General features: G+C 36.5%; 1 protein-coding gene across 1 annotated transcript in view; it reads left to right on the top strand.

Moving 5' to 3' along the window:
- LOC138714976 (pancreatic triacylglycerol lipase-like) overlaps positions 1 to 14,160 on the top strand; it is a 30,242-nt gene that overhangs the window by 7,213 nt on the left and 8,869 nt on the right. Inside the window, exons 3-6 of the mRNA XM_069847313.1 lie at positions 7,112 to 7,410; positions 9,076 to 9,319; positions 10,551 to 10,784; positions 13,558 to 13,830. Of these exons, the coding sequence (XP_069703414.1) occupies positions 7,112 to 7,410; positions 9,076 to 9,319; positions 10,551 to 10,784; positions 13,558 to 13,830 (1,050 nt within the window). The remainder of the gene's footprint in view (positions 1 to 7,111; positions 7,411 to 9,075; positions 9,320 to 10,550; positions 10,785 to 13,557; positions 13,831 to 14,160) is intronic.

Raw genomic sequence — 14,160 nt, 5'->3', positions numbered from 1 at the left:
TTTCTTTTAAGATGTAAACAAGCAGAAAATTGTACGGCGTTTATAGAGATTTCATTGGGAGCAAGCACAAACCCACAAATATTTATACAGAAAGCTGTAAAAGGATTTGATTACAAATTACTGCTAGACAGACTTTTGTTAACCGAACTGTAGAAGAACGCCGAGAGGCGTGACTTAGGATGATTTATAAAGAGACAGGCTAGCTACTGCATTTATGAAGTCTAATGTTGGAATCCCTTTCAGTAAAAAGGTCCGCATGGACACGGCATTTCAACAGTTTGAAAGTTAGGAAATTAAGTAGTACAGTAATTGTGTTAGCCGCGCCTGTGGCTCAAGTTGTGAGCTGGTCTTCCAACCAGGCGGCCTGGGTTCGATTTCTGGCCTGGACGTGATGGAATTAGTGGTGGACGAAGCCAATTTTCACTGAGATGTCCGAGAAAACTTCAAACAGCCAATTTTCACTGAGATGTCCGAGAAAACTTAAAACAGACATTTAATGGGCGATGGATTAGTCGGGGAGGTCCAGTACGTTGGCCTGCTCGTTCCCTTGATCTTAATCCCTTGAATTTTTGGTTTTGGGGGCACTTGGAGGATTTGGTGTATGCAATTCCCATCAATGATACACAATCACTACAGGAGCATACCAGCAATGCCTGCCAGCACATCTGAGACTTTTTTTTAACAATTTTAACATACAGGTCCCCATAAGACAAAATTTAACACGTTGGTACATTTTATTAACACACATCATTCTATGATGATTTGAAACAGGGTTCTTTCGGTGTCCCCAGAAAGAATCATATCGTCTATTAACAGTTTTAACTGGTTCACAGTATCCTGTAGTTTCGCTTTGTTCTGATTCCCTTATCTACAAACTCAAAAAGCCTAGGTTCAAGCCCACAGGAAGAGGAGATTTTTCAATATTTCCAGGACGACTGTAGGTCCTTCCAAACTGCCAAAACTCCGAATGTCAGGAGTTGGAAGTAAAAGGCAGCCGGAGCTTGTCGCTGACTTATTTGTAGTGCCGCGATCCAGATAGAATGTGAACTCAACATTCCTGTCTCCTGTACGCTTCAATAACGCAAGCACGGACGCTGCACATTCACCGATAATCGTGATAGATGCCTTCCGAGGTCGGAACAGGAAAGCTTCGTTCCGTGAGTGGTGTGAAAGCTTCCGTTTTTGCCGGGTGAAAGTCTGGCGGCGGTACACGCAACACTAATCTCACAGACGTCTCGGACTGTGGAGGCGGAGAAAACTTGATATGCGTCCATTATGCCCAACAGATATGACAGAGATTGCCGAGAAGCAAAGGAAGAGAAAGACGCCGTTAAGAAAGAATGAGAGGAATGATTTATTTATTTATTTATTTATTTATTTATTTATTTATTTATTTACTGACTGAAAGATTGATTGATGGATTGATTGATGGATTGATTGATTGATTGATTGATTGATTGATTAATTGATGTTAGATTTGTTCGGATAAAATTTCTGCACATTTGAAGGACAAAACTAGTTTCTTCAATCATTTATTATCATAATACACTGCTCTCTTAAATTGACTAAGCATATTGCGAATTAAATCAATGGTTTTCACAAAACACGCTGTGATATGTTTAATATAATAGTACATTATGCAACGAGCATATAATGATAGTAATTACGACGCGAGTATGTTTGTTTATGAAACGAGCGCAAGCGAGTTTCATACGACTTTTTATGCTCGACCATATTTCTAACTTGAAATTATTCAGAAGTATTCATTTTATTTGCATCTCACTGAAGAGCAGAAGTTACCTTGTGCAAGCTCGTAAATTGTGAGATATGCGCAGACGCGAAAGTATTGATGTTTTCCGAGGAACAATAATGTCATTGACCTTGATATAATTTAGAGAATAACATGAACTAATTTTTTATATAACCTAGAAATTGATTTAGAATTGAAAAACGAGATGACGAATTGAATTTATTTGGTTAATATTTACAATTAACGCTAATTATTATAGTAACAGAACATAACCTTCTGCGACAGTATTGGATTTCCAGCCTCCGTGACGTTTCCCTCGTCTTTCGATTCCATATCCGAGAATAATCGATAACCTGAACTTTAATGAATAGGTGTGCTTTAATGACATGCATTAAAGGATTGCTACCAGGTGTATAATTACTACATTTCGGCATGGTCGAGCATAAAACAATTTTTATCTTGAAAAGGAAGGAAAAACCAGAAAAATTGTATTACACTTTTTTGTTTGAAATATCTCAAAGAATAATTCGTATAGGCCAGCTTCTGTCTGATGCTTTTCCAATTCACTGCAGGCTAAAGCAAGGAGATGCACTATCACTTTTACTTTTTAACTTCACTCTAGAATATGCCATTAGGAAACTTCAGGATAACAGAGAGGGTTCGAAATTGAACGGGTTACATCAATTTCTTGTCTATGCGGATGACGTGAATATGTTAGGAGAAAATCCACAAACGATTAGGAAAAAAGGGAAATTTTACTTGAAGCAAGTAAAGCGATAGGTTTGGAAGTAAACCCCGAAAAGATGAAATATATGATCATGTCTCGTGACCAGAATATTCTACGAAATGGAAATATAAAAATTGGAAATTTACCCTTCGAAGAGGTGGAACAATTCAAATATCTTGGAGCAACAGTAACAAATATATGACACTCGGGAGGAAATTAAACGCAAAATAAATATGGGAAACGCGTGTACACAGATTGGATTTATTCGAAATTAACTTCAATAACTTTCTTCTTATAAATCACAATTTGGAGAAAACTGCTCTCAGTTGGATTGTCATGCAGGATCTATCAAAAACTGAACCCTGATCCTTTGAATAGGAGAGTGGAAGCAGTGCAAGCTGTAGCTGATTTTACAAAGATCCTCAAAATGAAATAGTTTCGGCATGTAGCCTATCTTTCAGGAAGTCATAAGTTATAGTTGTCAGTGACAGCTTATTAATATTAAATGGCAATTTCTAAACGAGCTCGTAGTCTTCCTCGAGCAGAACGGGTTTTTGCTGAAGTCTTTACATCACACAGAGTTACAAAACTGTCCCACATAGAGTCGTTTCCATTTGTCTAGCTAGGGCTATGAAAGGTAAATGTCCTGTCAACATAAGTTTGTAGTTCCTGCTATAAACAAAGAGTAACGGCAGCCATCATCAGACTGATTTTCTTACTTGCACATTTTCAAACAATCAGACTACATTTTCAAATTTATTACTCATGCCTCTGAAAATTGTACGTCGTATGCGAGTTTTTTACTTTACTTTCCAAAACGTTTGAAAAGTTGTAGTACTTTAAGGATATATATTTATAACAGTGGCGATTCCTCCATGAAGGATATGAGGATGATCCTACAGTTTAATTTCGTTCCTCTGAGGATAAAAACATTTTAATTACAGATTTTGATTTTCAATGCGTCCCGACGTATTAATTTCCTATAAGCTTCCACTTTCTGTCGTGAGCTGTCGGCACTGCACAGCTCAGAAATAATTTCCGAGGAACCATCCAAATATCTTACAGCAAACGGTATTTCTAGCAGTGAAGTTAGTAGACAGGGGAGGGTGCGGGGGGTGGGGTACGGCTTGAGTTTAACCGTGTTTGAGGATATGTCCATGCATCCTATACTACGATGGATGGTGGAGACCCTGTCAGAGACTACAATAAGAATTTTCAAGTACTCTTATAGCCTCCTTAAATGCAGTTCATTGGTCATTTTAAAAGAATAGAATAAACGAAATAATAAGTAATTTAAAGTGATGTAATATAAAAAAACAAAATCACATAAAAATAAATAAAATAAGCTATAATAAATACAAGAATTAACAGGACTTTCAGATGACAGGACTGCCGAAAGAATATCTGAAGTTGTATTTGATCATTTAGGCCTAAAAGAATTTAACTACAGCAAGAAATTAATTTAACTGTAGCAAGAAATTAATTGCGCAAACGTACGACGGAACATTGGTAAATCTCGGGCAGTACAAAGACTAGGAGCCATATTCGCAACTAAAAAGGGGAGGAGAATCGAACTTCACTACTAATAAATTGCCAGTTCCAGAATGGTGAGTCAAAGACTAACATAGGCCTACCTGTATTGATTTTGCATGCTCTATTATTATTATTATTATTATTATTATTATTATTATTATTATTATTATTATTATTATTATTATTATTATTATTAGTTTGTCTTGATCATCAGTCGTCAATCTCATATCCTACACACAAAAAATGTCATAAGTCGCCACTGATTTATAATCTAAGGCACAATTGACTTTTGTTACGCTTGAAATAGGTTCACTTCTAGTCACATTTGAACTCGTAAACCCCGTACATGAGGCTGCTTAACAACAACTTCTCAATGACTTACTATTCTTAATCTGTATGCCAGAAATCAAAACAATACTTCACATTTTCCTTTTTCGCTGAATCTGTTTTCATTATTCCACTCTTCTCCATCTCATTCCCCGTCTCATTTCATCATCAACTTCATCATCATCATCATCATCATCATCATCATCATCATCATCATCTCTTTCATAATTAAAAAGTAACTAGTAAGTTTACACAAAAATTAAATTTAGTGATGTACAGATTAGTATACAGAGTAAACCGTAAGTAATGTCATTAATTTCAGGGGATTATTCTTTGAGATATTTCAAATAAAAAGTGTAATACAGTTTAGCTCGTTTTTGCTTTCTTTTGGAGATAAAAATTGTTTTATATGAAATATTGCACGGTGTGTTTTGGAAAAGCCATTTATTTAATTCCCAATATGCTCAGTCAGTTTAAGAGAGCAGTGTATTAGGATAATAAATTATTGAAATAATTTTAGTTTTGTCCTTTAAATATGCAGAAATTTGATCCGAACAAATGTAACTTTTCGTTCTGAAAAGGAATTTTAAAATGTTACATTTGTTCGGTTCAAATTTCTGCATATTTAAAGGACAAAACTAAAATTATTTCCATAATTTATTAACATAATACACTGCTCTCTTAAACTGACTGACCACATTGGGAATTAAATTAATGGCTTTCCAAAACACGCTATGAAATGTTTCATACAAAACAATTTTTATCTCTAAAAGGAAGCAAAGAATATAGTAAATATTTAATATACCAGTGAAAGATGTACCTTTCCTTAACACAGACCCATAGCACTCATACTAACAGCTCTCCAACAAACTAATTCAGATAAAACAGTAATACCATTGTTAGCACTTGTACTAACATATTATGGTAATATATTTAATTAAGTCGACCTGGTTGGCAAGTTGGTATAGCGCTGGCCTTCTATGCCCAAGGTTGCGGGTTCGATCCCAGACCAGATCGATGGCATTTAAGTGTGCTTAAATGCGACAGGCTCATGTCAGTAGATTTACTAGCATGTAAAAGAACTCCTGCGGGACAAAATTCCGGCACATCCGGTGACGCTGATATAACCTCTGCAGTTGCGAGCGTCGTTAAATAAAACATAACATTAACATTAACATTATTTAATTAAAAAATAAAGGAAAAATAATTACATAAATTGCATTAAATTTACTTCCCTCTCGATCACAATCACAATCATTACAAATAACAACCAGTTCCAAAAAATTCTAAATATCCCAATGACACCAAACCAAGAGCACAAACGTTTCATTCAATTACACACGTCCTATGAATCTTCTATCTAGTTTATTTATTTATTTATTTATTTATTTATTTATTTATTTATTTATTTATTCACTTATTTATTTATTTACTTATTCACTTATTTATCTATTTATATAGTTATCTAGTCATTTATTTATTTACTTACTTAGTCACTTATTTATCTATTTATATAGTTACCTAGTATTTATTTATTTATTTATTTATTTATTCACTTATTTATTTATTTATTTACTTATTCACTTATTTATCTATTCATATAGTTACCTAGTAAGTATTTATTGATTTACTTATTCACTTATTTATCTATTTATATAGTTATCTAGTCATTTATTTATTTATTTACTTAGTCACTTATTTATCTATTTATATAGTTACCTAGTATTTATTTATTTATTCACTTATTTATTTATTTACTTATTCACTTATTTATCTATTTATATGGTTATCTAGTCATTTATTGATTTACTTAGTCACTTATTTATCTATTTATTTAGTTATCCAGTCATTTATTTATTTATTTACTTAGTCACTTATTTATCTATTTATATAGTTATCTAGTCATTTATTTATTTACTTAGTCACTTATTTATCTATTTATATAGTTATCTAGTCATTTATTTATTTATTTACTTAGTCACTTATTTATCTATTTATATGGTTATCTAGTCATGTATTTATTTATTTACTTAGTCACTTATTTATCTATTTATATAGTTATCTAGTCATGTATTTATTTATTTACTTAGTCACTTATTTATCTATTTATATAGTTATCTAGTCATTTATTTATTTATTTACTTAGTCACTTATTTATCTATTTATATAGTTATCTAGTCATTTATTTATTTATTTACTTAGTCACTTATTTATCTATTTATATGGTTATCTAGTCATTTATTTACTTAGTCACTTATTTATCTATTTATATAGTTACCTATTTATTTATTTATTCACTTATTTATTTATTTATTTATTTATTTATTTACTCATTCACTTATTTATCTCTTTATATAGTTATCTAGTCGTTTATTTATTTATTTACTTAGTCACTTATTTATCTATTTATATAGTTACCTAGTATTTATTTATTTGTTTATTTATTTATTTATCTTTCCTTCCTTACTCCTCTATTTCTGTTCTCGTATGAAAAGCTACTTCATGTGAATTTGCGGGTTTTGTATGAGTTTGGAAATGTGCCAGCGTATATGTGTCTGTTGAGCGAGATAAAGGAGTTCGAATATAATGTAAGGATATGATAATGTAACGTAGAAAAGAAAAGAGCTGGTAACATAACAAACTATCTATAAATTGTTTCGCATTGCTCAAAATGTGTAATGAGAAAATGTGTATCGTCTTGGAGACACTGTTTATTTTGCTTGTTTTACGAAACTGGAACCTTCATTCTGAGATCAAAATGAAATTTGTTTCAGATGTCGTAGGTTGTTTCGTAGTGTCCAGGAAAATTTCCCCGCTCAAGAAATTTCCTCAGTCTCCTGCAGAAGTGGACACAAGGTTCATCCTGTTCACTCGACAGAACGGCAGCTTCGTGAACCATGTTGAGACACTCAACATTAGCGATGCTCAGATGATTCATATTGGTGACGGGCAGAAGTCTCTGCTGCACTCCAACTTCGATCCACGACGCCCCACCAAATTAATAATACACGGTTACATGGGTAGCGGCAAGGACCGGGGAGCTCTTTCAGGAGTGGACGCCTTCTTGAAGCTCGTAAGTACCTTACAAAAGTGCGAAATTTTGAAGAAAGAGACGTTTCAATATTCCTGTCTCCTTAAAAGTGGTTCTTGTTTCTCGTCATATCAAGTACAGAGAAAGGTCCATCGCTGTGGAGAAACGGATAGCACCTCTGAGAGTGAAACGAGCAGGCTCGGGTTCAAATTCTGGTTGCGATAAGTTACCTGATTGAAGTTTTTCCGAGGTTTTCTCTCAACCAATTGAAGCAGAATTGCTGGGTAACTTTCAGTGTAGGAATTCGGACTCATTTCGCAATCATAATTACATTTCCCTTCTTTCATCATCATCTCCGTTTCTTTTCCATAATTCGGGCTTGCTCCGATGTAGAGTCAGCTGCGAACCGCCACCGAACTTGGACCTCGTGGTATGTGGTCATTAGTTGCTGGTAGTAGTGCTATGTACAGACCAAGCAGTGTATTATGATAATAAATGAATGAAAGAATTTTAGCTTAGGTCTTTAAATGGTAGCAATTTGATCCGAACAAACGTAACATTGTAAAATTCCTTTGCAGAGCGAAAAGATACATTTGTTAGACTCAAATTTCTACACATTTAAAGGACAAAACTAAAGTTCCCTCAAACACGTATTACCATAGTATAGTGTTCTCTTAAGTTGAATGAGTATACTGGGAATTAAATCAATGGCTTTCCCAAAACAGGCTATGAAATAATTTCATATAAAACAATTTTTATCTCGAAAAGGAAACAAAAAGAGCAAAATTGTATGAAACTTTTTGTTTGAAATATTTCAAAGAATAACCCTCTGGGATTAATGACATTACTTACGGTTCACCCTGTATTTATAAATCTTGATACAAAAGTTTATCTTAAAACAATAGGCCTAATAATCTTGATACAAGACAGTACAATGTAATAGACCTACAAAGCCACTGGCCTAGCTCAGACAATAGCGATATTGCCTGCTAATTTGGAGCTGTGCTCGGGCGTGGGTTCGATTCCCGCTTGGGCTGATTACCTGGTTGGATTTTTTCGATGTTTTCCCCCACCGTGAGACGATAGTTAGGCAATCTATGGCGAATCCTCGGCTCCATCTCGCTAAATACCATCTCGCTCCCACCAATTTCATCGACGTTAAATAACCTAGTAGTTGATACATCGTCGTTAAATAACCAAGTAAAAAAATGGGCCTACAAGTAGGCCTCAACGTGCTTTCGAAATTAAAAGCTTTTAAAAGACAATAATTTTTACCTTACTAGGGACGAAATTCGTCATTTTAATTTATGGCGTCCCATTTGCTCATACGACTTACATTTTCATCCATACACTATTCAAGTAATATATCAATTAAAATGTCGCCCAAGGGCAGTTTGTGAGGAGATTGCATGGATGAATATATAGGCTTCGTGGACGTCTGACTGAGCACATTTCCATCTCAGTGGTAGTCATTTAAATTATAAATAACAGATTATGTTCTTTATGATATCATGTATGTAATTTTGAAAAAAAAAATTAATTGAGTCAATAATCAACTATTTGAATCGTCCGTTCCTCTACCGGATCCCATATTTCATTTCATCTTCCTCCTCCTCCATCAGATGTTTCATCTCCTCCCTGTACTCCAGGAACCGTTAATCAACTTAGTTTATATTTAATCTGTTAAAAATGATATGTTGTGAACAGGGAGACGTGAACGTGGTGTCAGTGGATTGGGAGAAGGGCGCAGCGGGACCAGCGTACGCACAGTCGGTGGCCAACACAGAGCTGGTCGGCAGGCAAACAGGGATGCTGCTTGTGGACATGCTGACCCTTGGGGCTCGCCCTGCCGACATCCACATGGTGGGCTTCAGCCTCGGTGCGCACATCGCAGCGTGTGCTTCACACGAGTTACAGAACCGCCTGCTGGCCAAGGTGGGCAGGATTACAGGTACAACCACCCATCCAGCCGTTTCAACATTCCTCCAGAGCAGAGGTTCTTCCCAAACTTTTGATTGTCACGGATTCCTTGAAGCTCATATAGTCGAAATCGTGAATAATAAGAACTTTCCGCGCCGTTCTTATACAATGCAGATATTTATAATTCGATTTTAGTTTGGGTAATTCCTTTAAAATTCTATGAAATCCAGTTTCGAAATTACGAAAATACCGTTTGAAAACAGGTCATGGTTCCGCGGATTCTTTCTGTACCACTTTCGAGTCGAAGGCGTTTTACAAAGTTTGTATTTTCATCCTGTTCGAATGGCCAAACAACATGCAATTTAGTTCCGAAATTACGAAAACACCGTTTTGCAAGAGATCATGATTCCGCGAACTCCTTCTGTACCACTTCCGAGTCGCAAGAGTTTTACAAAGTTTGTATTTATATCCTGTTCGAATGGCCAAACAACATGCAATTCAGTTCCGAAATTACGAAAACACCGTTTTGCAAGAGATCATGATTCCGCGAACTTCTTCTGTACCACTTCCGAGTCGCAAGGAGTTTTACAAAGCTTGTATTTTCATCCTGTTCGAATGGCCAAACAACATGAAATTCAGTTCCGAAATTACGAAAACACCGCTCTGCACAGAGATCATGATTTCTCGACTCCTTCTGTACCACTTCCGAGTCGCAAGGAGTTTTACGTTTGTATTTATATCCTGTTCGAATGGCCAAGCAACATGAAATTCAGTTTCGAAATTACAAAAATACCGTTTTAAAACATGTCATGATTCCTCGAACTCCTTCTGTACCACTTCCGGATAGCAGGGGTTTTACAAAGTTTGTATTTACATCCTGTTCAAACGGCCACGCAACATTTTTATCATTCATTTAATAAATTTATTTTAAGGAAATGTTGTTCATAGAATCGCGCATGTAAACTTATCGCTTATTGTCTATAAACAATATAAGCCTACAGATTATGCACCACTAATCGTAGCATTCTGAGATACAAGACATAAATGCTAAGCACTATCACTGACCCGCGAAATTTTTAAGTCGGATATCGGTATTATTTCTATCCCTCACTCATCACATGTATTTACACAAAGCTTTTTATTTTCAAATAAGTAAATGAATAATCATATTCAATCACACTTGAAAGTTTTGCTGTATAATAAGCACTCTGATTCTGGGGACAAAAAAAAATGTCGTTCGTTTCTACTCAATTTTCCGACAGGTCTGGACCCAGCATCCCCAATATTCAGATCGAAGTTGTTGGTGGAGCCAGAACGCAAGCTGGATAAGTACGATGCAGAGTTTGTGGATGTAATTCACACTGATGGAAGCCCTGTTTGGACAGACGGATTTGGACTTCTTCAGCCCCTCGGTCACGTTGACTTCTTCCCCAATGGAGGAAGGGAACAGCCTGGATGCACCGATGGGAAAGCATCTGTTGTGGTCAGCCATCTTGGTGAGTTTTTAGGGTAACAAATTTTGATATTCCCGCTACGTAAACTACTTCCTTGCAACATAACTGAGGTCTCATCAGCTGAGACTTTCTCATAGAAGAGAAGTTGACTCCAGCTGATGCTATGACATCTATAGGTATTAGTGACTGTAAAAAAATATGGTTTATTTAACGACGCTCGCAACTGCAGAGGTTATATCAGCGTCGCCGGTGTGCCGGAATTTTGTCCCGCAGCAGTTCTTTTACATGCCAGTAAATCTACTGACATAAGCCTGTCGCATTTAAACACACTTAAATGCTATTGACCTAGGCCGGGATCGAACTCGTAACCTCAAGCACTGAAGGCCAGCGCTATACCAAGTACACTACCGAGACCGACTTAGTTACTGTAGAATGTGTTTGCTCCTACTCCACCATTTTTTCATGACATTCTTTTTCATTATGCCTTCACAACTGCTATATAGTAGAGCTAGAATTATCGTCTCCTATTTGTTCCTGAAAACTATGATGGTCATTGAAACAATTAAACTCATACCATGGTCACAATTCGTTCTGAAATTCAAGCAACTTACATAAGCTTAATTTTTCAAAATACTGCAATGAATGTCAGGGTGCAATTTGTAGAGATAAAGGGAAGGGAAAGATTTTTTACCACTGAACGTCTCCCCATCTGTTCAATGTTCCGCCCCAAGATACTCATTTACCTCTTAATATATTTTTTTCAGAAACGAATTAATGAATATGTATATTTTTAAACATACAAGTAGGCCCTATTTTTTAGTTGGAAATTTAACGCCGCTCTATCAACTACTAGCTTATTTAGCGTCGATAAGATTGGTAACAGCGACAAGGTATTTGACGATATGAGGCCGAGGATTCGCAATAAATTACCAAACATTTGCCTTACGGTTGAGTAAAACCTAGGAAAAAAAAAAAACCAACCAGGTTATGAGTCCAAGCGCAACTCTGGATTAGCAGGTAAGCGCCTCAGCCAACTAAACTAAGCCAGTGGCCTGTACAAGTATGATTTTCATCTTGGTACACAGCATATTATTATAAAACTACAAATTCTAATGTTCAATATTTATACGCATGTTATACGTTTCTGACTGACTTTTAATTAACTTTACACTCAGTATTTTTAAAGAGAATTTTATATATGGCATGCATATATGATCAGAATTTCACAAAGCAATCTTTAAAGAATTTGAAATATAGGTTTTCGATAATGGGGGGAGAGAGAGAGAGAGAGAGAGAGAGAGAGAGAGAGAGAGAGAGAGAATGAGAGAAAGAAAGAGAGAGAAGCAGCTCCCTCCTGAGAGAATAACAAATCCCACGCTGAAATTTTCATAACGCAACCAAATTGACTCAATTATCGAAGCACATTTAATTCAATACATTTCCTATAGCACTTTCATGTAGTACCGTAGCTTAGCAAGTGTTGCGCAATGATGACAAATACAATAAATTGGTACGACTACTGAAATGTGTTTCGAGAGGGACATCATTTATGTTTACTGGAAACTACAGTATTACAACAGCGTAACTTGCCTTCTATGACATTGAAAAAAAAAAAATTGAATGTTAATAGATCGAAAATGAAACAGTAACATTTCTATCATACACGTCATTTATTGATACAAGACACAAATAAAGTTACAATCAGTTCTCAAACAAAACGTAAGCTGTTTTAAACCGCCAATATAAATTTAGGCCTACTCGAAACCGTTCAAAGCAGTAACAGGTGGATTAACAACGATGAACAGGTGGGCATGGAAGCGAATTCTAAATGAGACAGTACAGCAAGCGAACAGCTAGTAACATGAGCTGCAGCCAGGAAGTTAAAATGAGGATAGCAATGGCAAAGGAAGCTTTTAATAGAAAAAGGAGCATCTTCTGCGGACCTCTGAAAAAGTAACTAAGGAAGAGACTAGTGAAGTGCTTTGTGTGGAATGTGGCATTGTATGGGGCACAAACATGGACATTACGACGAAATGAAGAGAAACGAATAGAAGAATTTGAAATGTGGATATGGAGAAGAATGGAGCGTGTGAAGTGGACAGAGAGAATAAACAATGAAGCTGTGTTGGAAAGAGAGTGGATGAAGAAAGAATGATGCTGAAACTGGTCAGAAAGAGGAAAAGGAATTGGTTGAGTCACTGGCTGAGAAGAAACTGCCTACTGAAGGATGCACTGGAAGGAATGGTGAACGGGAGAAGAGTTTGGGGCAGAAGAAGATATCAGATGATAGACGACATTCCACACCTGTGGAGTAACGGTCAGCGCGTCTGGCTGCGAAACCAGGCGGCCCGGGTTCGAATCCCGGTCGGGGCAAGTTACCTGGTTGAGGTTTTTTCCGGGGTTTTCCCTCAACCCAATACGAGCAAATGCTGGGTAACTTTCGGTGCTGGACCCCGGACTCATTTCACCGGCATTATCACCTTCATATCATTCAGACGCTAAATAACCTAGATGTTGATACAGCGTCATAAAATAATCCAATAAAATAAAAAAAAATAGACGACATTAAGATATATGGATCATATGCGGAGACTAAGAGGAAGACAGAAAATAGGAAAGACTGGAGAATGCTGGATTTGCAGTGAAAGACCTGCCCACGGGCAGAACACTTATGTATGTATGTATGTATGTATGTAAGTATAGTATATCAGTCAGAACCTCAATCAGAGGATTTCATCATCATGTCTACATCAAATTTCAACATTTTAAAGTCACTCTAGGTAAATAACACATCTAACGCATTCTATCCTTTCAGAGCGCACATTGGACGTTGGCATCGCGTGCAGTCACCTGAGGGCATGGCGCCTGTTTGTGGAGAGCTTGACACTGCAGCCAGGTGGCTGCAGGTTCATGGCCTATCCCTGTAAAGCCGGCCTGCCCAGCTTCTTACAGGGCAACTGCTATCCTGCACTACAATCATGCGCGGAAGGCCCGGCCGAGTCATGTGGGTTGATGGGTATCAACTCACAAGAATCATATGGAAGAGGACCCTTGTATCTAGTCACCAGGGATTCCAGTCCATTCTGTGGTGAGAAATCTCGAATAATGAAAATAATAGTTTTGTGACTGATACATTTAGTAACTCTTCTGAGTGCTTACTTTTAACATAATCTTACTTCATATGTTTCGCTTTGTCGTTGAGTCCATCTGGAGGAAAAAAGATTGGGGCAAGCTGCATTCGAGAAACAGCTGTACCGGTAAGTTTTATGTATGAATACTACAGATGAACAAAACTAACTGCCGCTCTCGCTCGCTGTGTTCGTTGCATTTGTCTTTCGAGTCTCGTCATTCTCGTGCGCTTCGAGTCTCCCTCATCATTCACGAAATAGGATTTGGTCGGCGTGGAAAGATTTCGTAA

This window comes from Periplaneta americana, chromosome 15, assembly GCF_040183065.1.
Source record: "Periplaneta americana isolate PAMFEO1 chromosome 15, P.americana_PAMFEO1_priV1, whole genome shotgun sequence".
In the NCBI taxonomy this organism is placed as follows: domain Eukaryota; kingdom Metazoa; phylum Arthropoda; class Insecta; order Blattodea; family Blattidae; genus Periplaneta; species Periplaneta americana.
The sequence above is the reverse complement of the archived record's forward strand: the minus strand, read 5'-3'. Positions and strand labels throughout refer to the sequence as shown.